This window comes from Protopterus annectens, chromosome 7.part0 (assembly GCF_019279795.1).
Source record: "Protopterus annectens isolate FY-2018-M chromosome 7.part0, PAN1.0, whole genome shotgun sequence".
NCBI lineage: Eukaryota > Metazoa > Chordata > Ceratodontiformes > Protopteridae > Protopterus > Protopterus annectens.
In genome coordinates, this window is record NC_056739.1 from 1,224,570,235 (window position 1) to 1,224,597,734 (window position 27,500).

Genomic DNA, 27,500 nt, shown 5'->3' on the forward strand with positions numbered 1-27,500 from the left:
AAGTGTCTCAGTAGGTGGCACAAAGAAACTATATCAGGTTCCAAGACAAAGACAGAAAGAGAAAGAAGATAGTCAGACACCCTTCATAAGGCTGGCAACAATGTGCTCACCAGTCCACAGGACATCAAAGGCAAATGGAAGGAGTACTTTCAGCAGCATCTAAATGAAGAAAACCCCACAGAGGTTATACTGCCCCAGACACAGCCTAAATTTGAGAAGAAGAGAAGCCCACCCCAGTAGAATTAAGAACAGCACTAAGGAAAAAAAGGTCAGGGAAAGCAGCAGGCTCAGATGAGGTTGCAGCAGATATAATAAAGATGCTGGGTGAGATTGGAGAGAAATGGCTCCTGAGGGTACTCATAGCAGTGTGGAGAGGAAAGCGTATCCAGGATGACCGGAGAATAAGCATACTTGTGCCAGTGTACAAGAACAAAGTGGATACCCACAGCTGTTGTCAGTACAGAGGCAATCAAACTCCTGTTACATTGCATGAAAGTTCTGGAAAGAGTGATTGATAAACAGATACGCAGAGTAGTAGAAAGTAAAATGGGAGATGAGCTATTCAGATTCAGTTCAGGATGCAACACAGCTGACCTGATGTTTGCATTGAGACAGTTAGTTGAGAAGAAGCTACAGGTGAGGAAAGAGTCCAAGTGGGCATTCCTAGACTTGGTGAAAGCATATGATGAGGTGTCAAGAAAGTTGATTTGGGCAGTACTGCAGTGGTTCAAAGTCCCAGAAAGATTGTGGTAGAATTAGTGCAGGCTATGTATAAGGACCCAATGACTCAAGTACGAACAGCGTTTGCTCTCACAGAGGGGTTTCCAGTGGGAGTGGGTGTACATCAGGGTTCAGCTGTGAGCCCACTGCTGTTCATTCTGGTGATACACATTAGCAAACAGATCAGAGAGGACAGCTCGACAAAGTTGCTGTATGCAGACAACGTGGCATTACAGACAGACTCTGAGCAAGAACGTCAGCAAAGGATAGGGGAATGAAATGAAAAACTGAAGGCACATAGGGAGAAACTAAGTACAGATAAGACAGTGGTAATGGCAGCAAATTGGGGAAATCAGAAGAAGCTGAAAATTGAGAAAGAAGTAGACGAACAGATTAATAGCTTCAAGGATCTGGGGGGGGGTGGTTGCGGAGAAGGGAAGTCTGAATGAAGAAGCCAAAACTAGAATTAGGGGGGCTGCAGCCAAGTGACATACAGTGTCAGGTGTAGTGTATAACAGAAGAATGCCAAAGAAGCTTAAAAGTAAGGTGCCTAAAACCGTGGTGTGACCAGTACTACAGTAGCGTGCAGAAACCTGGGCAGTAAAGACAGAGCAGAGGAGGAAGCTAGAAGAGATGGAAATCAAGTGCCTGAGATGGGTAGTGGGATACACAATGTGGGACAGACAAAGAAATGAGGACATATGAGCAGAAGCCAAAGTATTGCCGATTGCAGAAAAGATCAAACAGAACAAATTACAGTGATTCGGGCACATGTGCAGAAAAGCAGAAGACAATCTGGTGAAGAAGATTTGGGAAAGACAGGAGGAAGGTAAGAGGAAATGAGGCATCCAGTAAAGAGGTGGATGGATTGTATGAGAGAAGATTTGTGACAGTCAGGCATGAGTGTCTAAGAAGGCAGGAGTGTAGCACTGAATTGAGAGAGATGGTGACAGTTAACATGACACCCCAACCTCATGTAGAAAAATGGGAAAAGCGGGTTGATGATAATCTTCTTCTTTCAGCTGCTCCCGTTAGGGGTCGCCACAGCAGATCAGCTGTTTCCATTTCTTCCTGTCCTCTGCATCTTGTTCTGTCACACCAGCCACCTGCATGTCCTCTCTCACTACATCCATAAACCTTATCTTAGGCCTTCCTCTTTTCCTGTTACCTGGCAGCTTCATCGTTAGCATCTTTTTCCCAATATACTCTGCATCCCTCCTCAGCACATGTCCAAACCAACGTAATCTTGCCTCTCTGGCTTTGTCTCCCAAACCTTCCAACCTGGGCTGACCCTCTAATATACTTATTCCTAATCCTGTCCATCCTCGTCACACCCAGTGCAAATCTTAACATCTTCAACTCTGCCATGTCAAGCTCTGACTCCTGCCTTTTTGTCAATGCCACTGTCTCCAACCCATATAACATAGCTGGTCTCACTACCCTCTTGTAGACCTTCCCTTTCACTCTTACTGGTACTTGTCTGTCACAAATCACTCCTGACACTCTTCTTCATCCACTACATCCTGCCTGTACTCTCTTCTTCACCTCTCTTCCACACTCATCATTACTCTGAACTGTTGATCCCAAGTACTTAAACTCATTCACCTTCGCCAGCTCTACTCCCTGTATCTTCACCATTCCTCTATCCTCCCTCTCATTCACACACATATATTCTGTCTTAGTCCTGCTGACCTTCATTCCTCTTCTCTCTAGAGCATATCTCCACCTCTCCAGGGTCTCCTCTACCTGTTCCCTACTCTCACTACAGATTACAATGTCATCTGGTCATCTGCAAACATCATAGTCCACGGGGACTCCTGTCTGATCTCGTCTGTCAACCTGTCCATCACCATTTGATAATGATGAATGATAATGATTCTAAACAGAAGATGCACCTGGCATAGGTGTTGTGTAACTAGATCTGTCTAGCATAAAAACACCCTTCTTTTTGCATAGGCCCAAAGGATCTTGACATCAAACTTTTTGAACAAAAAATGAGTGAGAAGATTATAACAACCTCTTCTCAACAGCAGGAAATATGATAATAGTGTGCTGAGCAGCATATCCCTCATTTGTCCAGATTTTCACAGAATGTTCAGATTTTTGCCTAATGTTTTTGGTCTGTTCCTCATAAAATGCATGGTTTTCTGGCAAATTGTTGAGGACTGAATTCACAAAATGATGTCTGACATTTGAGTTTCAGACTTCATATCCTTCAGAAAATGCATGCTGACACAAAACCTGTCACTCTAGCAACTTTGTAAGTTTATAAGAGCAATATTTAAAATCTGTCCCTAGTTTTGAACCTTTGTCCCCCCATTATTTTTGGCTTTGTCCAGATTTCTTGTCCTAAGAGGATGCTGCAGTGCTTCCGCTGGAGATTTTGTTTAACTTTCTAGTTCTTTCAGTTGTCCAGACTGCATAATTTAAAAATAATCATCCTAGGATTAAACAGCAGAAACAAGCAGAAATAAATGGTTTAACAACTTATTTGCAGCTTCAAAAGATTAACATGGGCCATGATCTGACATGATGCAACACATTTATACTTCATAGGTTGTCTATATCATATGATTTGTATGATGTCTGCATCCTTAGCAGCTATCTGGAGATTCAAAAATGTGTGTACTCTAGCTTTGAAGGCAATTTTCTGGTCTAAATTGATGATTACCTGTCTAAGCAAAACTGGTTCCAGGGCAGGATCAAGTTCTTCACCCACATTTTCCAACATACAGGGCTTTCCAAATCGAATAGCATTCTCCAGACTACGCAGAAAGTCACGGTCACTCAGTTTAATGACATCTAAACCGTTATCCTTCTCCTAAATAATCAGAAAAAGAATCCAAAGTCAGAAAAGTAAGATGGCAGGTATATTAACTAGTTAAAATGTAAGTCTAACTTCCATCTTCAGAGAATAACTTTAATTAAAAATGTGCTTACAGTTAGAGTACAGAATAAACAGTAGAGTAAATTCCTGTAAAATGTAATCAACCAGGTGCTATGATAATACTCTCATTAACAATTTTCAGGTTTATTATCAAGAAGTGACGATCAGTTTACGTCATACAGCTGCTATTATCTGCCTTAGCATACACAAATTCATTCTACACTGCAGGCAGGACCCAGAAATAGTACATAATAGCCTTAATGTATTCTAGTGCTATTCCACATGCACTGGCTTATGTGTGGTTGTACATTCATACACTCACACAAGCATACATACATACATACAACACACACACAAATGCATATACATATGGCTTGGCTGTACCTTTAGCTACATTTAGCAGCAGAAAAAAAGAGGGTAAGACCTCTCTCAAGTCTAGGATGTCTTCTTCTTTGCTGTGTAGATAAAGCTTTAGTTTGCCGCAGTATAATGGAGCCAAGAATGAACCATGCGTCATGGTGAAATTTTAAACATCAGGCTAAACAGCCAGTAGGAAGGAAGGAAGGAGGGGAAGGAAGAATATAACAACATTTTTTTTTATTATTTAGTGACATTTGATTACCTAGAAAGTCTGATTATGTAGGAGCCCATTTTCAGCAGAGGCCCAGGGAGAAAAGCTCCACAGTATTACAAAACATTTTAAGAATAATAATTTTATAGTTTTTCAAATAATACAAAGAACAAAAACAGTTTAAATAATTATATCAAATTAGAGATAAAACGAAAACATTTGTTAAGAATAGATACAAGTTATGCAACAATGATTTAATACTTAGAGAAATTTTAGCCAGTATATAGAGAACTTAAAGGTATGTTAGTAAAATATAAACAGTAACTGCAATACCAATTGGACAACAGATATGAAGAAAAACATGCACTTGCAGAAAAAAGGAGCCTGTACCAATGGGACAACAGATATGAAGAAAAACATGCACTTGCAGAAAAAAGGAGCCTGATGCTGTGGGCAATATTATTTTATCTGTGAAAAACAATCCTGAGTGAATGACAACACAAGCATAATTCATACCTTCTTCCTCCTAATTTTAGTTTTCCTACTGATTTTCTTACATCCTTAAATATACAGTCGTAAAGGTTACCACAAAGAGCAGACACTTAGTGTAATCTTTCTGAGTGACTAGAAAGCACAAAAATGTGTAGGGATGTTCCTGAATACAGATCATGTACAGTTAGTGTAGGCATTAATGAATCTTGCTTAATATCTTTTGTGTAATAAGAAAAAAAAAATACTAATTCATACTGTGTGTTAAAGAGTATATCCAAAATTAATCAAATATAGAAACAAGTTATTGTAAGATGCCGCGGTGGTGTGGAAATACTTTTGCTAAAATATATTTTATGATCAGTGTGAATAATGGGCTTTGCACACACATTTTATTAGAAAAGCATATCAACAACAAGAGATTGCATGAAAAATAATTTTCTTATATGAGCTGTATGTGGTTAGGGATTCTGCAAAGGATACACATCTACTTTGTCCCTTTTAAAATATGTAAAAAAATACACAGTTAATGTACACATTTTAAGAAGAAATTTAAATGAAGGAACTTAACTATTACATGCTATTAATAGCTATCTGAGAAGTAATGAGCACAAATAACATTTCCAAGCTTAAATAATTGCTGACTGAAAGACAAGTGTGTTATTCTGGAAAAAGAGACAGTAAGCAGTGTATGAGACAGGCAGGTGGCATAGAATTCAGTGAAATGATGGTGGATGATTGTTGGCTGAGTGTGTGTTTTCAGTGCTATTCAGAAAGAATGGTAAGCTTTTACTGAGACAGTAGAATTATGGGAGGTGAATAACCCTAAAGCTGCCAATAAAATTACAGCATTACTTAATATGATTGTTCCTAGAATATATCGGCTGCTGCTTCCCTTATAGTCCCAGAGAGGTCTAGATCCAAACTTTTACAAGACATTTTGCAAACTTTGCAAACCTGTGTAAATTAAAAGTCATAAGTAACTGGTAAATGATATAATTTTCTCAAAAGCGATCAAATAAAAGATACACCAATATCTATCTATCTATCTCTCTATCTATCTATCTATCTATCTATCTATCTATCTATCTATCTATCTATTGTATCATGAGTGCATTTACTGGCAGGAATTTGCCATTTCCACAATGGGCTGAATGAAACAGTAGGCTGTGGGAGAGAGGTATGTGAAATATTTGCTAGGTTTTCAAAGGTCACAGTGGTCATGATTTCAGAGGTCACTTCAGTAAAGGTTAATACCTAGTCCCTACTTCAGTGTGAAAGTTCAGCTTTACTTACACCCCAATACACAGCACTGCAGCAGGGTATCAGTTCTACGTTTTGTTCAGCCTGTGATCTACTACATATTAATCTGAATTAGCACAATATATTTGCTTATTGTTTCTGATAAGAACTACGTTATTTTCTGTGGTTAAAAAGCTAATGGAGACCGTTGTATTAATCCTTGCATTATTCAGTATTTGTATTGTTTAGTGTAATTAATAATTTACAAAAAAAAATCCAAAATAGCAATGTTCCAATACTAACCCAAACAACGTTATTCATCCACAATAAGAGCTTTTGCCTGGAAAGGCTTCTTCATAAAATGAGCAATAATGAAATCAAAAATTATAAATTAATTAACATCATATGACCAAATGTAAATATTCTGAGGGCATAAAACCTGAGCTCTATTAAGCAAAACAATATCTCATTCTACCATTTTTAATACATATTTACAATTAACAAAATCATTGATGCCTGGAATACTGCAGGCATCTAATCAAATTTGCCAGTTAAGTTCTTTATAACCAAATTAAGCTCCCTCATCCCATCCCTTCAAATTCTTCTTACCACTATCTAAAGCAGGCAAATGAAACTTCTTCAAGACAAATGAAATTTCTTGGAACCATCACATATCTCTGCATGCCTAGCGAGAGCATTAATGGTGTTTTTGCTTGTATAGCACAAGTATCTTCATAAATTCTCTCCTGTAAATGTTTAATATTTTAGTTAATTTATTTATTTATTTAAGCTTGATGACCAGGGAAGTCCACTGTGCCATAAAGAGCCCGTTTTTAGAGGAGGCCCAGGGAGAAAAGCTCTAAATATTGCAAGTTACATATTACATATTACAAAAGAATAACAAAGATTTGTACAGAACAATTAAAACATTTACAGAAATATAATACATTATGTAATAAGCTTTTAGTGAGTTAACATTTAAACAGAAGGTTACTAGCCCTTTTAGAGATTGAGAGGTTGGGTAAACTGAACATTTGCAGAAAAATACATTTTTTGTCAAATAAGCTCCTTGTAAGTAAACATTAAACAAGTAGCTACTAAATAGTTCTGCATATGTCAAAAGCACAGCAAGTGAGGGCATACTGCAGAATAAACAAAATATCCAGAAACACAAAATGTCCTGGAGGCATGTATTTTACCCTTCTTATCACACAATATTCAGTGGCAGTATTCAACTATTGACACCAATGACACCCACCACACCTGAATATCTCCAAGCCTAAAATTCCTGTTATGACTACTAATGAATGTGGGTATAGCACATGTTTTGTTAATAACAGAATTAAAACTAAATGAAATACTCTCCAATTGTTCTAACCCATGTTTGTAAAAACAGGTATATCAACTGTATAAGACATTATCATGGGCATCTGTTTCTTCAGTTCTTCAGGACTCCCACTGTCCTATTCTACCGACTCATTTAAAACAGCTTTGTATTTATCACTTCTATGTTCCTTTAGCTACTGTATGTAACACTGAACCAAAATCCATAGATAACTCCTATCCACAAACCTACTTACCCTTCCTGGTTGGCCCTTGACAATATTTTTCTTAAGCCACACTGGAGACATACTATTATAATGTAAATAATCATTACTCATAATGTCTTTTTGAATGATCAATGTATGTAAAAGCCCATCTGATTTAAAAACAGTTACAACTAGAAAGTTGACTCTGTTTTTGCTGTACACAGCAGTAAACTTCAAGAATGCTGGACCCTGGTTACTAAAAAAAACTATAATTATTTCATCGTTACAAATAATAAATATATTGTCAATAAAATGCTTAAAGAATTTGGCATTGGATGAATGTCCAGAATTATAAATAAATAACTTTTCCCAGTGTGTCACAAATAAGCTTTCATAAGTGAGGGACATTTTTGCCTCCACTGTTATTGCTTTTTTTCTGTCTATGTATTTTCTCCTTAAATACAAAATTAATTAATGGGTACAAAATACAGCTGAATAAGTAAACATACCATAACATTACATGCTTGAATATATCATTGTTGCAGTAGCCTAAGCTATATGGCATGTCCTTCCAAAGATTGGACCAGAAGGCCAACATCCAAAAATTTAGGGCACCTTCAACATACCATAGCCACTATACAGCTCAAGGACAGAAGTACAAAATCAGTGGCTGGGGTGCCAAAATGTTAGGGCTTTCTTTTCTCAATAGAGGGAAGTGACAGCCTGCCAGATAGGAACAGTAATAATAAAAATACCATGCCCTGGCAACAAAATAACAAAAGCAGAGGGGGGGATAGAGGAAAGGAGCAGCTACTGCAACTGTGATCTATCCAAACATGTATTGTTATGGTAAGGTTACTTACACATCTGTACTATGCTCATCATTAGATCAATATTACAGAAGCCTAAGCTATATGGGATGAAGGGTCTATATTATAACATCGAAGTCTAAAAACATGGAATGTTATAATATTGACCCCATTCAATTGAAACACCAGAAAACCGAACAGTCAGAATAGTGAATCCCCCCCCCAAAAAATTTGCTGTTCCGACAAACATACACACAACTCATGCACACCAAAATAAATAATCCACACACATACACTTCATGAAACCCTACACTAAACCAGACATATACCACTAGCTACCTACTTACCTTAACCCAACCCTAACCCTAAAGTCCCTAACTACTGCACACTCACCTTACCCCAGTCTGTTCGCACTTACCTTAACCCAGTCCGTAACCATCACACCACACTTACCTGAACCCAATCCGTAACCTCCGTTCGCTCACTTCCCTAAACCCGGTCCGTAACCATCGCACCACACTGCTGTAAATAGCGAAGCCATGGACCACCGAATTCTTACCCTAGGTAAAATTTCGATGTTCCGAGGCTTCACTATTGTCAGCTTTCTAAAGGGTTCGATATTATAACATTCAAAGTTTTTGAACTTCGATGTTATAATATAGACCAGGGATTAATGTGAGAAGATAAAATGCACTCAACATGGATAAAGATAATCCCTGTAAACCAAGTAATGAAAAAAAAAAAAAAAGTACTAAACAGCAAGTCTAAAACACTAACAAACTTTAATTAGGTAAGCACTTTCACACCTTTGAGGCTCATTTTTTTTTGCTTGGTTTACGGGGACTATCTTTATCCACATTGAGTGCATTTTATCTTCTGATTTTCTGTTTCTGGTTTGGCACTTACATAGGGAATTGCTGAAGGTTTTGATACAGAACTTGATTTAAATCTCAGTGAAAGGTGTTATGATGCTTTGGTAAAATTGTGAGCATGGATGGCAACCCTTTACTGCTCCTGAAGTCATTGGAGATGAATAAGCAAACTGATTTAGCAGGTTTGGACATGGACTTTTTTTATATAACTTTAAAAGAACTGGAGAACAGATTATATGAACTTAAATGGCTGTAGTGGCAGCATCTACATTTAGAAACCTGCTTATAATTTAAAGTGATAATGCATGGCCTTAGGCTCATTAAGATGCTAACCTAAGGTGATTTCTCTCCCGAATTACTGAAAAAATGGCAAATGTTCAACCTGGATATGAGTTTCGGTTATATAAACTTTTGATTGAGTTTTCCAGGCCTCTGGAAGACTCATTATTTCAGGAAGTTACTATGTTATAGCAACAGCTGAGCAATAAGTATCACTGTGAGGTATGTTCCTCTGCCTTTGATGAAATGTTTAACAGCATTTCATCATGTGAAACTAAGTTACAAAATCAGAAGAGGAAGAAATTGGATCAAGACATTTCAGATTTTAGATCTCGTAATGTTTTTTCATGGCCCAGGAGCAATATTCCAGCTGAATGTCTTCTCAGTAATGAAGGTTCATCTAATCAAGATATGGTTAATGAGACTGTTGCAGGTGGGAGTAATTTATCCACCAATTCTTCAATTTCATCAGCAAAAACCATTCATGATACTGAAAAACAGAATATGCCACCAGATGTATGCAGGAAGATCCTTTCAGCAGCATCCTCCACTGCTCTCCTGGTTTTTCCCAACCTACCTTTTCCAATCAAGAACACAGATACATCCCAGCTGGGATGTTTGCAGAGCCAGGGCAGGAAGCAATGAAAACCATTTGTAGAACTGATACAGCAAACAGGAATCAAGCGCATGTGGGATCCAATGAAAGGTCCCTGATTTGGAACATTTCGTCTGTACAACTGACTAACAAACAGTTGTCTTTACTTGACAAAGGGCTATCTTTCATATCAGCTACTAAAGTAGGTTCATGTGATATGGTTTTTAGATGTTAAAATGTTTGTTAGACATGTAATGCTTAAATGTATTTTTCCATATGATTTTAAGAAGCTGTGCACCTTTGCTCCTTTCCTACATCCCCTATTGGAAGCGTTTTCAAAAACCTGGGAATCAGATTTAATAGATAGTTTGGATGAGACTCATGTTGGTTAGAAAAAAGTCTTTAATCTTACTCTGAATGAATTTCCTGCTATAAAAGTGCTGAAAGAAGCTGACATATATATATATATATATATATATATATATATATATATATATATATATACACACACACACACACACACACACACACACACACACACACACACACACACACACACACACACACACACACACACACATATATATAAATACATATTTGTCCAGTAGATAAGGGAGGGGCCATAGTGGTCATGGATAAAAGTTTTTATTTTAATAGTATGAATGATATGTTATTAGATTCACATATTTATTTTCAGATACATAAGCACTCTGTAGATAAGTTGATTTAGCAGGTACACATGACCATTTATGAATGTTTGTTAAGTAGGTTAATATCTTTTGATTTATATAAATATTTAATTGTTGAACATCTGCTTGTTCCAGTATTACATGGTTTTCCTAAAATACACAAGGATCCCCTTAAACCTTCAATGAGGCCGATAGTTTTAGGTTGTGAGTGGTTGACAGTGCCACTGTCTATCTATACTCAAAGAATGTTAAAACCTGTGCTGGCCAAGACACCTTCTGTACTCAGAGATACTAAACATTTTTTACAGGCATTATTTAAATATTGTAGAGATAAGGATAGCGTTCAGGGCTGTCTATTGGTTGCACTCGATGTCTGTTCTCTATTTATGGTCATCCCTAAAGATGTAGGTATTGACGACATGAGACTTTTCCTTTCTCAAAATAGTGATTATTCTAATAGGCAGATCAGCTTAATATATATGCTATTAGAGTTAGTATTAGAGAAAAATGTTTTCTTGTTTGATGAAAAATACTACCTGCAATGATTAGGTGTAGTGATGGGCACAACCTGTGCCAATAGCGATGTTAACATGGTACTTGCCCATTGGGAAATGACAGAGGTATCTGATTGTAATTGTTTTTCATAATATATTCAATTCTATAAACAATTTGTTGATGACATCTTTCTTTTGTGGGCTGGGCCTCCCTCATTACTCCTTGAATTTGTTGAATAGCTTGGTACCACCAACTCGTTTCTTAAATTCGCTATGAAGTTTCCTTATTCTGATATAGATTTTTCTAGACAGTGAATTACAGAAACGAGTTGGTTGTACCAAGATATTCAACAAATTCAAGGAGTAATGAGAGAGGCCCAGCCCACATAAGAATGATGTCAACAAATATAATATCCCAGGCTGCATTCTGCATCCTACATGAACTCAGGCATGAACTTGCAGCACCATTAGGCACCCTATTCAATCAAAGCCTAAGTACCGGCTTTGTCTCAGCTGAGTGGAGGACAGCCACTGTCATCCATTTACACAAAGATGGAGTGTCCACTGATCCAGGAAATTATAGACCCATCAGCCTAACTAGCCTGATCTGCAAGGCCATGGAATGGATTATCATGGGCCTGGTGGCCAAATGGTTAAGGTGTTTGCCTTGCAAGCACAAGGTGCAGGGTTTGAGTCTCACAAGGGATAATTGGCTAGGCTTAAAATGGCTCACAAGGGCAGTTAGCTTAGTACTAATCTATGAATCTATGAATTAACAGGGACATTGGCAACTTCCAAACACTCGACCCCCACGCAGTTTGGCTTTGTCAAGGGGAGGTCATGTCTGTTAAATCTGGTCGACTTCTTTGAGACAGTCTCCAAAATCATGGATGAAGGGAAGATGGTGCACACCTCCTACCTGACCTGGCCAAAGCCTTCGACACTATTCCCCACTCGGGCATAGTAGATAAACTCTCTCAACTAGGTATCAATCCATATGTTACCAGATGGGTAGCAAACTGGCTCATGGATAGAACCCACCTAATCAAAATAGGGGAAGCCACCTCAAGCAGTAGACCTGCAACGACTGGCATACCCCAGGGATTGGTCTTGGTGCCTCTGTTATTCGGGATATAATTTTCTGAGGTCCAGGTCAAAACAAGTGGGCTATGGCTGACCAAGTTTCCAGATGACTGCAAGCTGGGTGCAGTCATCAATTCCCCAAGTGATGTGGACATCCAGCAAAAGGGTCTCACCCAAAGAAATCACTGGTGCCAGAAACATGGCCTCAAGCTGAATGCCACAAAATGCATCATCACCCCCTTTGGGGAGAGTGACACCCCCACATATTATCACATTAATAACGTCCTAAGTGCACAATCAGTAGTGAGGGATTTGGGCACCCAGGTTGATAGCAACCTGACTTTTGACCACCATGTTGCTTCCGTTGTACGGAAAGCTTTCCACATGGCCTACCTCATAAGTAAGGGTACCTCATCCAGGGACAAAGAGGTCATAAGATCCCTGTATTCTTCCCTTATATGGACAGTTATTGAGTACAATGCTCCCTTTGGCATGTACCTTGCAAAGCACATGCAGCAATTGGAATACCACAGAGGTTCCACACCAGGAGAATCCAGGGCCTCAAACACCTACCCTACACAGATAGGCTAAAAGCCCTGTCCCTCTATTCAGTTTCATACAGACTCCTCAGAGGTGACCTCTGTCTGACATACAAGGCAATCTCAGACCCCGTATGGATGGGACTGCTGCATATCTGCAAGTCAAGCTCCACTCGAGCAACCTGTAAGCGTGACCTCAACCTGGTCTGTGATATCAATAAGACTTATTGGTGGGACAGATTTGTGTCTCAGAGACTCCTCTATCTGTGGAATAGACTCCTTCTCCATGTCAAGCAGAGTACCCTGGAATAGACTCCTTCTCCATGTCAAGCAGAGTACCTCATTATCCCTTTTTAAGTGCAACCTGAATAACTGGAATGGAAACAGAATATACACTCCTGGGATTCCACCTGTGTCCCTGCTGGACAGGGGGTCTGGGTGCTGACTTATCTAAACATGGGCTGAACTCTTGGCTAGGCTTATAAGGGCCTCAAGGCCAACAGCCTAGTAACCTCCTATGATCCTATGATCCTATAAGATCAGTAAAACACTAGATGCTCATTTTAATACCAGTGTGTATAGGAAACCTTGTAGGAAGAACAACATTTTACACAGGCGCAGTATGCATCCTGCTTATGTTTATAAAAATGTTATTAAAAGTCAATGTATGACAATGTCAAGGTTAAATAATGTGAATAGTAGTTGTGATAAAGCACTAATGGAATTATGCAGTAATTTTATTGATAGAGGCTATTCTTTTAAGGAGGTTAACAGCTCACTACGGGAGGTCTATTCCATTAGGATAGATAGGGGCAAAACCATATTTTTCTACACCTTGCTATGAGAGTGAGTCCTGAAATCTGGTTCAGAATATTAAATCTAATAGTGTTGGGGTGTCATTATTTTATTCAAGTGATGTGAATATTATCTGTGACATAGTAAAGAACAATTGGCCAATTCTCATGGTGGATGACAAGAATAATCAGATCGTGGGTGAATTGCCTAGATTTTGTTTAAAAAATAAGAAGTCACTCAAACGTATGCTTTGTTATAAGAGTGAGCCTACTATTAGAAAGCTTTCTGAATGTAATGGTATATTTCTATGTAGATCTTGCGCAGTTTGTAGTTATATTGTGGACAGTTGTTTTGTTCATCCTACGACTGCTAAACGGTATTTGTTCTCATTTTATGTTGATTGTGCCAGCAGGAATTTGATATATTTGGCTATATGCAGGACTTGTCCCTGTTTTTATGTTGGGAATACTAATCGGTCATTAAGGGAATTAATTCGTGAGCATCTCTATGGGATACGAAAGGCTGATACTATGAATGCACTGGCTAAACACGTGTATTTATGGTTCATTGCATTCTTTTATTTTTATATTTCTGTGTTAATGCCTAATGATTTACATCTAGAAGGTGTTAGGAATAAAACAGAAAAGAATGAGCTTAGATGGATTATTGTTTTGCAAGCTTATAAGGGATATGGCTTGAATGAGTCTGTACCTTTAAAACCTGTTTTAAAGTCACGTGATTTGTTTAAAGGCTGTTAATTGCTATTATGTATCCGTATATATAAATGCTGTTGAGAGTACTTTGCATCTATGGTCTGAAGAAGTACCTGGAAGACATGAAAGCACTTACCTAATTAATGTTTGTTAGTTTTTATTCAGCCTTGCTGTTTAGTCCTTTGTTTTTTCTTTTTGTTGTTTTTTTTTTTTTTTTTTTTTTTTTGTTATATGGGATGAATACCAGAGCTTAGAAGGGGGAGGATAAGGATCAGAGTCCAGGAGCTTCTGGAGAACAGTCATAGAAAAGCCTCCTCTGGACCTCAGAGTCTAGCTTATACTGCTTGGTAAAGGTGTTTAGAAATGACCAAGTTGCTGACTCTAGTATTTTCTAGAGTCCAGCCTTTCCAAAAAGTCACAAGAAGTAGCCAAAGCCCTGTTAGAGTAGACCCTGACTTTGCTTGGAAGTGGCTCGCTATTGCAAGTATAACAAAAAGCAATAGCATGAGACAATACTTTAGAAATTGTCTGCTTTGACACTGATTATCCCTTTTTCTGATCTTCATAGGAAATAAACAGTTGATCACAAGTCCTGAAGGATTTTTTATTGCTCAGTTGCAGTACTTTAGTGGCTTGTGAACATCTAGAATACGTAAAATTCTTTCTCCCTCATCTTTTTGGGGTTCAGAGAGTAAAACAGGGAGATGAACTGCCTGGCTCAATGTAAACTTGGAAACAACCTCAGGTATAAAGGAAGACTTTTTTCTCAGTGTTACCCTATCTCTGTGAATGATGATGTAGCAATGAATTATAACAGCTTGTAACTCAGACAAACATGTTGCAGAAGTCAGAGCAATGGATAACAGTTCAGTTTTCTAAATACAAACTTCATATAACCTTGCAAGAAGATTCAAAAGGAAATAGTGCATATTTTTCAAGTACAAAAACAATATCCCAGGAAAAAGCCATCCTCTTTCTAGGTGGACAGATATGTAAAGCCCCCTTCAAAAGCTATTTCATTCAAGGTAGGGTAGAAAGGGAGGGTCTAATGGCAGACAAGCAGAGATGGCCTAGATATGAAACTTGACAGAAGAGTAAAAAAGGCTAGGAGTCTAGGCCTTAAAACGGTTATGTTTTTGTCAAGGCATCAACTATTAACTCTCTTCCACTTATCCATATATATTTTTTTTTCTAGTAACATATTTATTTTACCACTTTTAATACCTACTGCATATCTTCAAAATAAAATGCCTGACATGTACTAAAATTCTATCATTCAGGCAGTCAAACGAAAAGGTTGAAAGGTGGGATATACCAAACAACCCTTGTCTTGTGTGAGTAAGTCCATTCTGTGAGGAAGCTTGTGACAGCTGACCTTGGCCATTTTGAAAACAAGATAGACCAGTGATGTCTGGGCCAAAATGGGGATCCCTTGGATTGTCCTTCTACACCTTTAGAAGAAAGCACAGTTATGTAAAACAAACTTACCATAATAGTATTCTGAAACGATCACTGAAACTGTAGCTTTACCTATACTGATTATATTCTGCTAAGGATATAACAGCTGGCTAGCTTCCAAAGCTTAAAGGCATCTTTCAAGTGCAAAAAAAAGAAGTTATGTTCTTACCATAACGTTCCATGTGAGTTGTTCATCTTGCCTTTGTTCTTACACATGGGTACAAAGCCGATCCATCGGCTCCGAGCCGGCCGCTTTCCAAGCTCAAGATCTCTGAGTAGCTCGAGACACAGTCCTATCCCATGATGCTCTCTGACTAACCTCAGATCTAGTTTGCTGAACCCAGCAAGAAAAAATATCACTAAACATACTAATATACCAAACATATACATATGTATACAAATATTTACAATTTGCCAAGAAATACTCTGGCTGGAGTAAAGGAAACTAGTTAGACCAACCAGACCACCAGTCATACCCGTTCTTCAAGAACCTGGAGGGGGAAGGTGGGAGGGAGTGTAAGAACAAAGGCGAGATGAACAACTCACATGGAACGTTATGGTAAGAACATAACTTCTTTATGTGAAGTTGTTCAATCTTGCCATTTGTTCTTACATCGGAAGGCCCCAAGCACCCTAATCCTGGGTGGCTCATGGGAGTACATTCCTGAGAACAGTGGAACCAAAGAAAGCCCTGTCCCTGGAGGCCCTGTCCACTTTGTAATGAGTGATGTATGTATGAGGTTTGGACCAAGTATCAGCTGTACAAATAATGTCCAAAGGCAAACGGGCTGTATGAGCCAGAGATGTAGACACAGCCGTGGTGGAATGTGCTTTCACACTATGCTCTAAAGGTTGGTTGGTTGATGAATATATATATTTTATGCAATCAGATAACCACTTAGACAATGTAACTTTAGCTACAGGCAGCCCCTTTTTATTGTCCGCATGAGAAACAAAGAGTTATTCCGATTTCCTAAACTCCTTTGTTCTGTCCAAATAAAACCTCAATTGTCTGTGAACATCAAGTTTATGTAACATATATATTCTAATTTATTCGAATGGTGTCTGAAAGAGGTGGGCAGCTCAATAGACTGGTTCAAAATGACCTCGGAGCAGACCTTAGGAAGAAAGGTTGGATTTGTCCTGAGAGACACTCTGTCGGGATGAAAAAACAGATACGTAGGCCTTATAGAAAGAGCTTGTAGTTCTGAAACTCTACGAGCTGAGGTAATAGCCACCAAGAATATTGTTTTCCAAGAAATGAACTTCAAGGGACAAGAAGATGTGGGTTCAAAGGGGGGAAGCATAAGCTGAGATAGTATTAAACTTAAATTCCAGGGGGCAACTGGTTGTCTGACAGGTGGCCTAAGGTGATGAGTCCCTTTCAGAAAGGATTTACATAATCTGTGAGGGATAAGATTAGACCCTTTAAATCCCAGGTGAAAACAGGATATTGCAGCCAAATGAACTCTTACAGTGGCTGCTGCTGCAAATTTGTGAAAAAAGCATAGTCAGAAACTCTAGAACACTACCAATAGGAGTGACATAAGGATCAATATCATGTTGAGAGGCCAAATAAACAAAACGTTTCCATTTGCTGTTATACAGTTTTCTGGTGGAGACTTTATGAGAGGAGACCAGAATATGTTGCACAGAAGACAAATTATATGACCTGGCTAGGTTGGGAAGTGGAGCAGCCAAGCTGTTAGTTTGAGGGACTGAAGAGAGGGGTGAAGAACTCCTGACGAGTGAGTCAGAAGGTCTAGCACTGGGTCCAGAAACCAAGGTTTTTCCAGTTGATATTGATAAAGGAAGAGGAACCATATCTGCCGAGGCCAAAAGGGGGCTATCAGAATAACAGTCCTTCCCTAGCTTTTTGCTTTCTGTAAAAATCTGGGGATCAGCGGGGTTGGAGGAAAGGCATAAAGGAGACCCGAGGGCCAATCGTGTATGAGTGAATCCCTTGGGCTCTCCCCCGGAGGAGGATTCAGGGCAAAGTAGCTTCTGCATTTGGCATTCAGCGGGGATGCAAAAAGGTCGCAGCAAGGCTGGTCCCATCTGCAGAAAATCATTTCCGCCACTTCTTCTTTGATGGACCACTCGTGGGGCAACAGAATTGCTCGTTTCAGTTTGTCCGCTATCACGTTGGATTTCCCCGGGATGTGCATTGCTATCAGAAAGTGCCCAGTGGATACAGCCCACTGCCAAATTCTCAAGGCTTCTCAACATAAGGGGTAAGACTTGGTTCCCCCCTGTTTGTTGATGTACCAGACCACAGACATGTTGTCCGTCTGGATCGCAATCGTGTCCCGAGGCAGAGAGTCGTGGAAGTGCTGCAATGCTAAAAGCACCGCTCTCAACTCCAGGACATTGATGTGCAAATGAGATTCCATCTCTGTCAAGGTACCTTGGGCAGTTCTTCCCTGAAAAAGCCCCCCCACCCTATCAGGGAAGCGTCCATGGTCACCGTGGCTATGGGAGGGGGAAGTACAAATGGTCGACCTATCATCACCTGGTAACTGTTCAGCCACCAGAGAAGGTCCTTCTTGCAAGCATCTGTCATTGGGAGCTGTTGATAAGACCATTGGGTGAAAAGCAACCATTGGAGCATCCGCATGTGCATCCATCCCAGAGAAACCACTATGAGGGTAGCTACCATGGTGCCTAAAAGTTTTAAAACCTGAAAGGCAGGTACTCTCTTTTCTTTTAGCAAGCGGGACAACTGATTTCGTAGAGAGATAACTCGTTCTTGAGGTAATCTGACCAATGCAGTGGTGGTGTCTAGATCTGCTCTGATAAAGAAGATGTGCTGTGATAGTAATAAGGCAGATTTTTCAAAATTTATGGTTATTCCTAACCGAGAAAAGAGATTGATCGTATGATCCCTGGAAAGAATGAGTTGTTGCCTGGTGGTGGCGGGCAGGAGCCAGTTGTCCAGATACGGAAACACCCAGAATCCTAGATGCCTCAGGTGAGCCGTAACCACTGCCATGCATTTGGTGAACACTCTGGGGGCTGAGGTGAGACCAAAGGGCAGTGCTCGAAATTGGTAGTGACTGGCCCCCAGCCGGAAATGCAAATGATCTCTGGAAGGTCTGGCCATTTTGATGTGGTAGTAAGCATCCTTGAGATGTAAAGAGCACATCCAATCGCCCATTCCCAGGAACGGGAGTATCGACTGAAGCGTGACCATCCGGAACTTTTCCTTCTTTACAAAAGCGTTTAGCTTGCTGAGGTCTAAAATGGGTGTCCAGTCCCCCATTTTCTTTGGAACTAAAATGAATCAGGAGTAAGTTCCGGATCCTATCTGGTCCACCGGGACTGGCTGGATAACTCTTTTTTCTAGCAGCTTTTGGATTTCTATAGCTGCTTGATCCCGCAGACTGGGTGGAACATCTGGGATTCTTGTTCTGACTGGTGGGGATTCTGAAAAGGGGATGATGTAACCTCTGGTAATTATGCTTTGTACCGAAGAATCTGATGAAATTCCTAGCCAGGCATCTGGGTACAAAGCCAAGTGACCCCCGACTGCCTCCAGAGTAGGACAGTCAGGCCTCCTCTCAGGAGCGCTGATAAGGCTTGCCAGAGAACTGCTCCCTGTCACCCTGGTTTTGCAGATCCCTTCTGCTGCCAAAGCGGCATCTTCCGTTATGGCCCCCTCCTCTGCCCCTGAAGGGGGGTTCACTATGTGTGTTCTGTAAAACTCCTTGGGACTTCCAGAACCACATTTTTCCACCTTTCTTCCCTTTGGGTTATGGTCTAGTAGGGGTGGAAAAACGGACTCCTATGGCAGATAGAGTCTTTCCTTCCTGCTCACACCTAGTGAGAGTCTCCTTGAATTGGGGCCCAAACAAAGTAGAGCCATCAAATGGGGTGTTGACAAAGGAAGACTTGAAGGCTTCCACAAAGGAGCATGAGTGCATTCAGGACTGTCTCCGCAGGGCTATTGCTGAACCTGCTGCTCGACTTGACCCATCAGCAGCATAGGAAATGAGCCGCATGGACGAGTTAACAATGGAACTAAGGGTAGAAAGCTGAGCCGTCACCTTCTCAGAAATAGCTTCATCTGTGTTACCCTTTAGAGTATCTCAAAGTTCCTGGAGGAGATCTCATTGAAGATGGGTAAAATGGGTTAAATAGTTAAGCGATCTCATGGCAAATGTCGCAGAACTAAAAATGTGTTTCCCATATCTGTCCATAGTCCTAGAATCTCTATTAGGAGGATGGACAGTAGACGAGGTCTCTGACTTCTCTTTCTTGGTGGCCACCACCACCACCATGGCATCAACAGGGACTCCTTTAGTGAGGTACAATTTGTCCTGAGGGGAAGTGATGAACTTATTGGGCCTCCGAGGGACTGGTTTCATGGAATCAGGGGACTCCCAAGCCCTTTGAGCAAACAGATCCATCAGTTCGTTGAAGGGTGGAGTAACCCAGGAGGTGGAAGGTTGAGACCCAAAGGCCTTCAGGAGCACCAACTCATCCTTAGTAGGGGTAACGGACTGCCAGTCACCCCCCTGTTTCAGTATTTCCAGGATGTTTGCAAAGGAGACATCCTCCGAGGGGGACCGTGGGGACCCTTCTGATTCCTGTAAGTCGGTGTCTGATGTCAAGGATTCCTGAGGGGAATCCAAATGCCTCCCCTTGCAAACTCTCTTTCTGGGGACCTCATCAGTGGGAGCATCTGGTGAAGTCTCAGTAGAGCAGGGTTCACCCAAAGGGGTTACCTGAGGCTCTGGGTCTCGACGCTTAGTAGGAACCTGCAATGTAAAGGCAGAACGTGGTATTTAGGGGAGGAAGAGGAAAGACCTGAGGAAGTGAGAGCCTTAGCAGACATTACCCTCCTCATGGCATCGAAGGCACCGGAGTCTCGACCCAAGGATCCCGCCTGTTCCGAGGAAGAATGCAGCTTCCCCGGTGCCGAGACCAAGGGCTCCGAACCCGAGGACGGAGCCAAGCTCATCTGCGCCGAGGCCCTGAGAGGAAGGGTCGGAACTGACGCATCGGTTTGACTCTCCCACGGAACCGACGAGACAGCATCGGCTCCGAGACTCTTTGAGACCGGCTCCAGATCAGAGGGTTGACTCCGAAACATCGGTTCGGTGCATGGCTCCGATGACTTAGGAACCGGCGACCGCACCTTAACAGAGGTGGTCGGAACCAAGGGCCTGGGTTCTGAGGACACCCTTGAAGACTTCGACCCTTTCAAAGACTTGGAGGTCTGGTCAGTCTTATCCAAGGCTTCCTGAAATTCAGGTTTCAACAGTCCTCTATCAATTAGCTTTCTTCTTCTTTCAAGTAATACTCTGCCACTAAAAGAGTGGCAGATAGAACAATCCTCCTTTAAGTGCACAGGTCCTAGACAATATACACAGGACATATGATTGTCCGTAATAGACATTTTCTTCCCACAGTCACACCTATTGAAATCTGACTGCTGTTTCTCTTTTTGGTCAGACATATTAAGCAGCACACAATTATCAGATCCCTGATAATAATCTAAATATTTATAGAAAAAACCACACTATCTAAAGACTAAGTATAAGGGATACAGTTATCTAAATATTTATAGCAAAAAGCACACTATCTAAAGGCTAAGTATAAGGGATAGGGAAATCAAGTTGACAGCGCCCTGTTCAACTATATGAGTGAAGCACAGAAGTGCCTAAACGAAAAAGAGGGCAAGGCCTAAGAGCAACCGCTCCAACAACACAACACAGCTAAAATCCACACAACAAGAGGACACAGCCCTAAAAAAATAACAGGAACAGATTATCTATCAATTAGAATATTAACTCCATGACAAATGTCAGTACAAATTGTCCAAAGACAGAAAAAAGAATTATACTGGCCCGAGCTCTCTGGAGAACTTGCGATTGGTTGCAGCGGCAAACTAGATCTGAGGTTAGTCAGAGAGCATCATGGGATAGGGACTGTGCCTTGAGTTACTTTGAGATCTTGAGCTTGGAAAGTGGCCGATGGATTGGCTCCATACCCACGTGTAAGAACAAATGGCGAGATTGAACAACTTCACATCCATTAATCAGCTCAAGCAGAGTTAAAGAAAAAGAATGGTTTGGGCACCAAGCCCCTCAGAGCTTTCATGTCAACTGACTGAGACAGGCTAGAGCACTGAAGAGGTCAATGTTAGGAAAATGTTCATAAAGGTCTTCACCTTGGCAACAAAATCATACACAAATAGAGGGATGGAGGGAGGTAGTATCTACTGCAGCACAGATCATTCAAACATTTACTGTTATGGTAAGTTTATTTAAACAACTGTATTATGTTCATCATATTGATCACCACTGCAACAGCCTTAGCAGTATGGGTAAACTACTATAGCTTAACCCAACTGAGATGAGAAGGATGAGGGTTCAGGAGTCCCTGAAGAATAGCCCTAGCAAAAACTGTCTTAGACCTGAAGAAGGAATCTAGCATGTAGTGCTTTGTATGGGTAAGTGCAGAGGAACATGTTGCTACTTCTAGAATGCCCTTGTCAAAAAACACAGATGAAAACAAGGTCCTATTAGAATGTCCCATGATCCTGACTACAATTGCTTCATTGTGGTGGGTATAACAAAGGGTAACAGCATGAGACAACCATTTGGAAATAGTCTGATTTGGCACATGCTGTCCTTTCTTACCTTCATTAGAAATTAAAAACTGATCTGAGTTCCTGAAAGGTTTAGTTCTGTCAAGATAATATCAGAGTTGTCTGTGGACAACCAAAGGATAGAGTATCCTTTCTCTTTGTTTTTTAATTTCTGGAAAAAAGACAGGGAGATGGATAACTTGGCTCAAAGTAAACTTGGATACCACTTTAGGCATAAAGGAAGGATTAGTTTTTAAGGAAACTCAGTCAATGTGGAAATGAGATAAGGCTGATCCAAGATAAGAGCTTACAACTCAGATACTCTTCTTGGAGAAGTCAGAACAATGAACAAAAATGTTTTCCATGTTAAGAACCTCAAGTCAGTCAGATAACCTGGTTCAAATAGAGCAAAGATAATTTTTCCAAGACACAATTAAGACCCCATGGATGAGTCACCTGTTTTACAGGAGGCATGGTATGCAACACCAACACCCCTATCAAAAATACTTTTATATGTGAATGCATTGAACGGGGTGGGGGGATCCATGGGCAAATGATGAAATAGCCAGCAGATGTCCCTTGATGGAGGAGCAAGACAGGCCATAGGATAATCACTCACACAATAACACAATTTAATTTCATAATGTTTCTTAAGAGACAGAGGAATGTCATTATATTTCAGCTTAAACAACTGATTTATTCTGGAAATTGTTTCAGAAAAAGACAATTCTTCAAAGGGACTTTTGGAAGCCATACTTTCCTTAGAATCAGAAACCTGAGTAGAAAAAAAAAATAGAAGTTGCGCCTTCACAGTCATTTTGTGATTTGAAATCTTGAACCACCCTCAGAAAATAGAGTCATTTTTTCATTTACCAGAAACACCAGAACTGATAGGGTTAAAAGCCTGAGCTAAATCTTGAGCTAAGTCCAACAAATCATTCCTGTCTAAAGTAGCTTAAACAGGAGATGACATATGTCTAACTTATTACTTCTTTTTGATGGGAATTACTGAAGAAGCAGACCTACTTTTGTCAAGCAAAACCTACATAGGGGCAGGGATTCCAGTCTGGCTTGGCAGAGAAGTATTCCCTGCTCCTTCTTCCAAGACCAACAATAGTGCCTGCCACAGATACTCCAACACAATCGCACAGTATATGTTTAACCACTGGTCCATAGTGGTTGTAGAGAATATACCAGAAGGCGCCAAAGAAAAATATGAATTTATGAGGAACCAGCAGTGGGCACAGCAGAATCACTCATCTACAGCTAAGGCACTTTAGTAACCTGTTGAAGTGGTAAAGGCAGCTAGGTATTTTTTTTTCTTTTTGTGGCTAGAAGAATTGAGGAAATGGTAAGTTTTTCCATGGTAAAGATGCTTGATTCCTGGGGAAGCCTGGCAGCATTTATCAGTGAAGCAGATAAATATTAAAAATGTCAAATTTTCCACAAAAAAAAAAAAATAATAATAATAAATAAATAAATAAAAAATAAAAAGCACTGTAAACACTTACCACAGTCCCCCCCAAAGTAAACACAACTTTTACCAAGGAAAAAGTAGTTTGAAATTAGTTTTAGCAACTTTTTTCTGCAAAAGTTAAAATGTAGTTTCCATCTAAAATGTACTAAAAGTTATATGACAGTCTATAAAAACACATTTTCCCAGTCTGAAATAATTAATTTCACAGAAAACCAAAAGTAGTTCACATAGTGACTGGAGCAACACCGAGGGTAGCAAAATAAGATAAAATAGGTTTATTCAGTTTGGTTAAGTGCCTCCATCCTTCATGCTCATAGGACTTCTTTACAAGTTACCTTTATGTCATAAAATTAAAAAGTAGACTTTTTCCCCCTGATGGGATCTTATCAGCCCAGCAATGGAATAGCTTTATCTGCCATGAAAGCCTGCAAGAGTAGTGTTCTGTGGTAGCAGAAAAGCTCTGTAGTACTTGACTAACAAAACACTCCTATTCTTCAGCTCTTCTTTAGCTGACTAATGATTTGGGAGTGTGGAAGGTGCCCTTAAGCTTTGAAAGCTGGCTAACAGTTATATCCTTAGCAGTGATCAATATGATGGACATTTACAGTATTTTTTTCACTTTACTAAGTATGAAGAAGAGATTTGAAATGCTACAAGTCCTATGCTGGAGGTCTGGAATGGGAAAAGTGAGCAAATAAGAGCATTAGTGTGGTCACATTTAGGTTTGCTACTGTTCAAGGTATGTGAGAGATTTAGTAGTAGGGGTGCCAAGGAAAGAATAAAGACAAAATTGCTATGGTTGTTTGGTATATAACAAAAATGTAAATTGTTCCAAATGTAAACATAATATTATTTTTAGTGGTTAGTAGCCAAAAACAGTATAATAAAAGAATGTCTCTGAGAGGGAATGATGTAATACAAATTATAAATGAACTGGATTCAAAGGAAAATCATATTGGTAAAAGTGCCGCTTCAGGAAAGTGTGTCTCCGGGTGGTTGACATATTAAACATATAATCTGTGGTCAGTACTGCTGTTAGTTTTGTATGATTTTTTTTTTACTAGACATTATAATTTATTGTTATGATCAATAGTTTCTACGACTTTTGACCTGGATTGGTTTATTACTTGAAAGTATGACTGTATGCCTTCTGTTATGTAATTCAAAAAATATTATGCCCCTCTTTGATGCTTTTCTCAAAATGTTTTGTAAGATCCATGCACATATGATATAGTTTGAATGTTATATTGTACTTTAAGTGTTACTGTTAAAATGCATATGATATAAGTGTTAACTAAAACATGCACCTAACACAACTGACACCTGTAAGACCCAGTTTAGTTGCTGCTTTTATTTGGATAAACAGATTTATATGAATGAAGCTGACTAGAAACAATGCAAAATATTCATATTTCGAATTATATCTAATATAATGTAAACATAGTTCCCATAATAAATTTGTGCTAAAAAAGAATTTATTAAAAAAAATAATAAAAAATTTTGACATTTTTTTACATGGTAAGGTTCATGCAGAAGGCTACTGATACTGCTATGGCATAACAACATTGCTTGTGTGCTGTCATTTATGTGTATCCATCATAAGTATAGTCCAGCTAGTCATGACTGAAATGTAACCAAATGCTGGCTTAGTGTTTGGAGAAGTAAAATGTAATGAAATACAAATGCTAATAGTATGACTGTATATAAACTGAGGCATGTTAATAAGCTTCATTACTGAAATCCATACAGTAATCCAGAGAAGCAGTAAGTGCCTTATTTGGAGTACAGTACTGTGATGTGTAGTACATTAACATTTTAAAATGTTGTGTCCCAGGTTATGAAGAATATCTGTGATTTATGCCTCACACATTTGCTGCAGTCAGTCACGACATTAGCTATATTCATACTAGGGATGACAAGCATTAGGTTATGCCTGACAACAGAATAACATACTTATCATTCTTCAGAACACTCACATCGGTGCCCATACTAATTTTTTGTTATTTCAGACAAATATTAAGGAAATATTTATTAACTGTCCATAGGATTGTTCCCTGGATCCTCATTATGTGTACTTTATTCATGATTTTTCAATCTCAGGGGATATTAATTATGGCTGCTGCAGTACTGCTGTAGAAGGTCAGCTGCAGTGATTGGCTGGTCTGTGTGCTGTAGCTCTGACTATATGCTGTAGTATGTGCAGGTGTCAGTAGTGCATTTTTCATCTGAATTACGTTCAAATTATTTTGCAGAATGTAAGGTCTCTACACAGTCCCTGCTTCAATGTGCAGAGACTATTAACAACTCCCTTACAGTTGCTTGATTGCACGAGCATCGGTAGCATGCGGAAAAAAACAAAAAAGGATGAAAGTCATAATGTCGAACACTGTTTACCATAATTAATAATTATGGAGGCTAGTCAGAACTGTGATTTTTATAAGATAAGAAGGTATAGAAGCAAAAGGACTTAAGTACTGATGCTGACTGGCTTACGATCGTATTTTAAGTAACATGATTGGATCATTCAGCAGGATCTGAAGAAGGCTACGTCCGAAAGTGCTAATCCTTTGCTCACTATTTAGTTGTGGTGTTTTTATTTCATTTGTTTTATTAAACCAAGTTTTAGTCATTTGTTTAGTTTGTGGTTTCTAGTGAAGTCCATGGGGGTGTGTCCGTTTGTGTTTTCTGCATGTCTAATGTAGTAAAGAAATCATTCTATATCATTCAAATTATAAGAAAGGGCATGGTATGTAGCTCCAAGGAAGTCATCATTCCACTGTATTCGACCTCCATCAGGTCCATCACTGAGTAAAACACCCCCTTCGGTACGTACCTGACTATGCACATGCAACAACTGGAATGTCCACAGTGGTTCCTCACAAATAGAATACAAGGTATAAACAGCACATCCTAAGCAGACTGCCTCAAAACTCTCCCTCTATATATCTCTGTACTGTTTCTTACATATTACTGAAAGTGATCTATGCTTGGCATACAAGGTATCCTTGGATCCCACTCTGATGGACCTACTGCATTTCTACAAAATTAATAGCATCAGAATTGCTTGAGCTAGGGATTTAAACTTTGCTTGCTACATAAATAGGACATGTTGGATGGACGGGTATGTAGCTCAGAAAATTCTCCTTCCCAGGAACAGGCTTCCCATCCATATGAAGCAGATCTCATCTCTAATCCTAGTTAAGAGAAACACGGATCAATGGATGAGAAATCAGAAATATTCCCTGGGTCTAGAACCTATGTCTCTAACAGACAGAGGTAGCCTGCAAATCTTGCCAAAGCTAACATATATTCCTTAAATAACCTCAAAAGCACATAAGCTTGTGGAATATATTTGGGAAGCCTGGCTACACTTACAAAAACCAGCACATAAACTTGCAAGATATTTTTGGAATGTTTGGCTTGGCTTATAAAGGACCCAGTAGTCATTAGTCTAGACACCTATGAACAGTACCTCAGATGTCAAATAAACAGTCACTGTTTCTGGTCTATTTCTGAAATATAGTTACCAGAACTCTTCTCTGGTAAAACAGTTCTTGTTGTATGATTCCTCTCCAGAGACCTTCAGTCTCTTCCTTAACCTCTCAGACACCTCCAAACTCATCTGAATCTTCTCTGAAATATCTGACTAGGGCTATCCAACCCT

At 39.6% G+C, this 27,500-nt stretch overlaps 1 protein-coding gene across 1 annotated transcript in view; it reads right to left on the reverse strand.

Annotated features, from left to right (window-relative positions):
- DNAH1 (dynein axonemal heavy chain 1) overlaps window positions 1-27,500 on the reverse strand; it is a 5,225,710-nt gene that overhangs the window by 1,041,650 nt on the left and 4,156,560 nt on the right. The window contains exon 62 of the mRNA XM_044076389.1: window positions 3,392-3,541. Within this exon, the coding sequence (XP_043932324.1) occupies window positions 3,392-3,541 (150 nt within the window). The remainder of the gene's footprint in view (window positions 1-3,391; window positions 3,542-27,500) is intronic.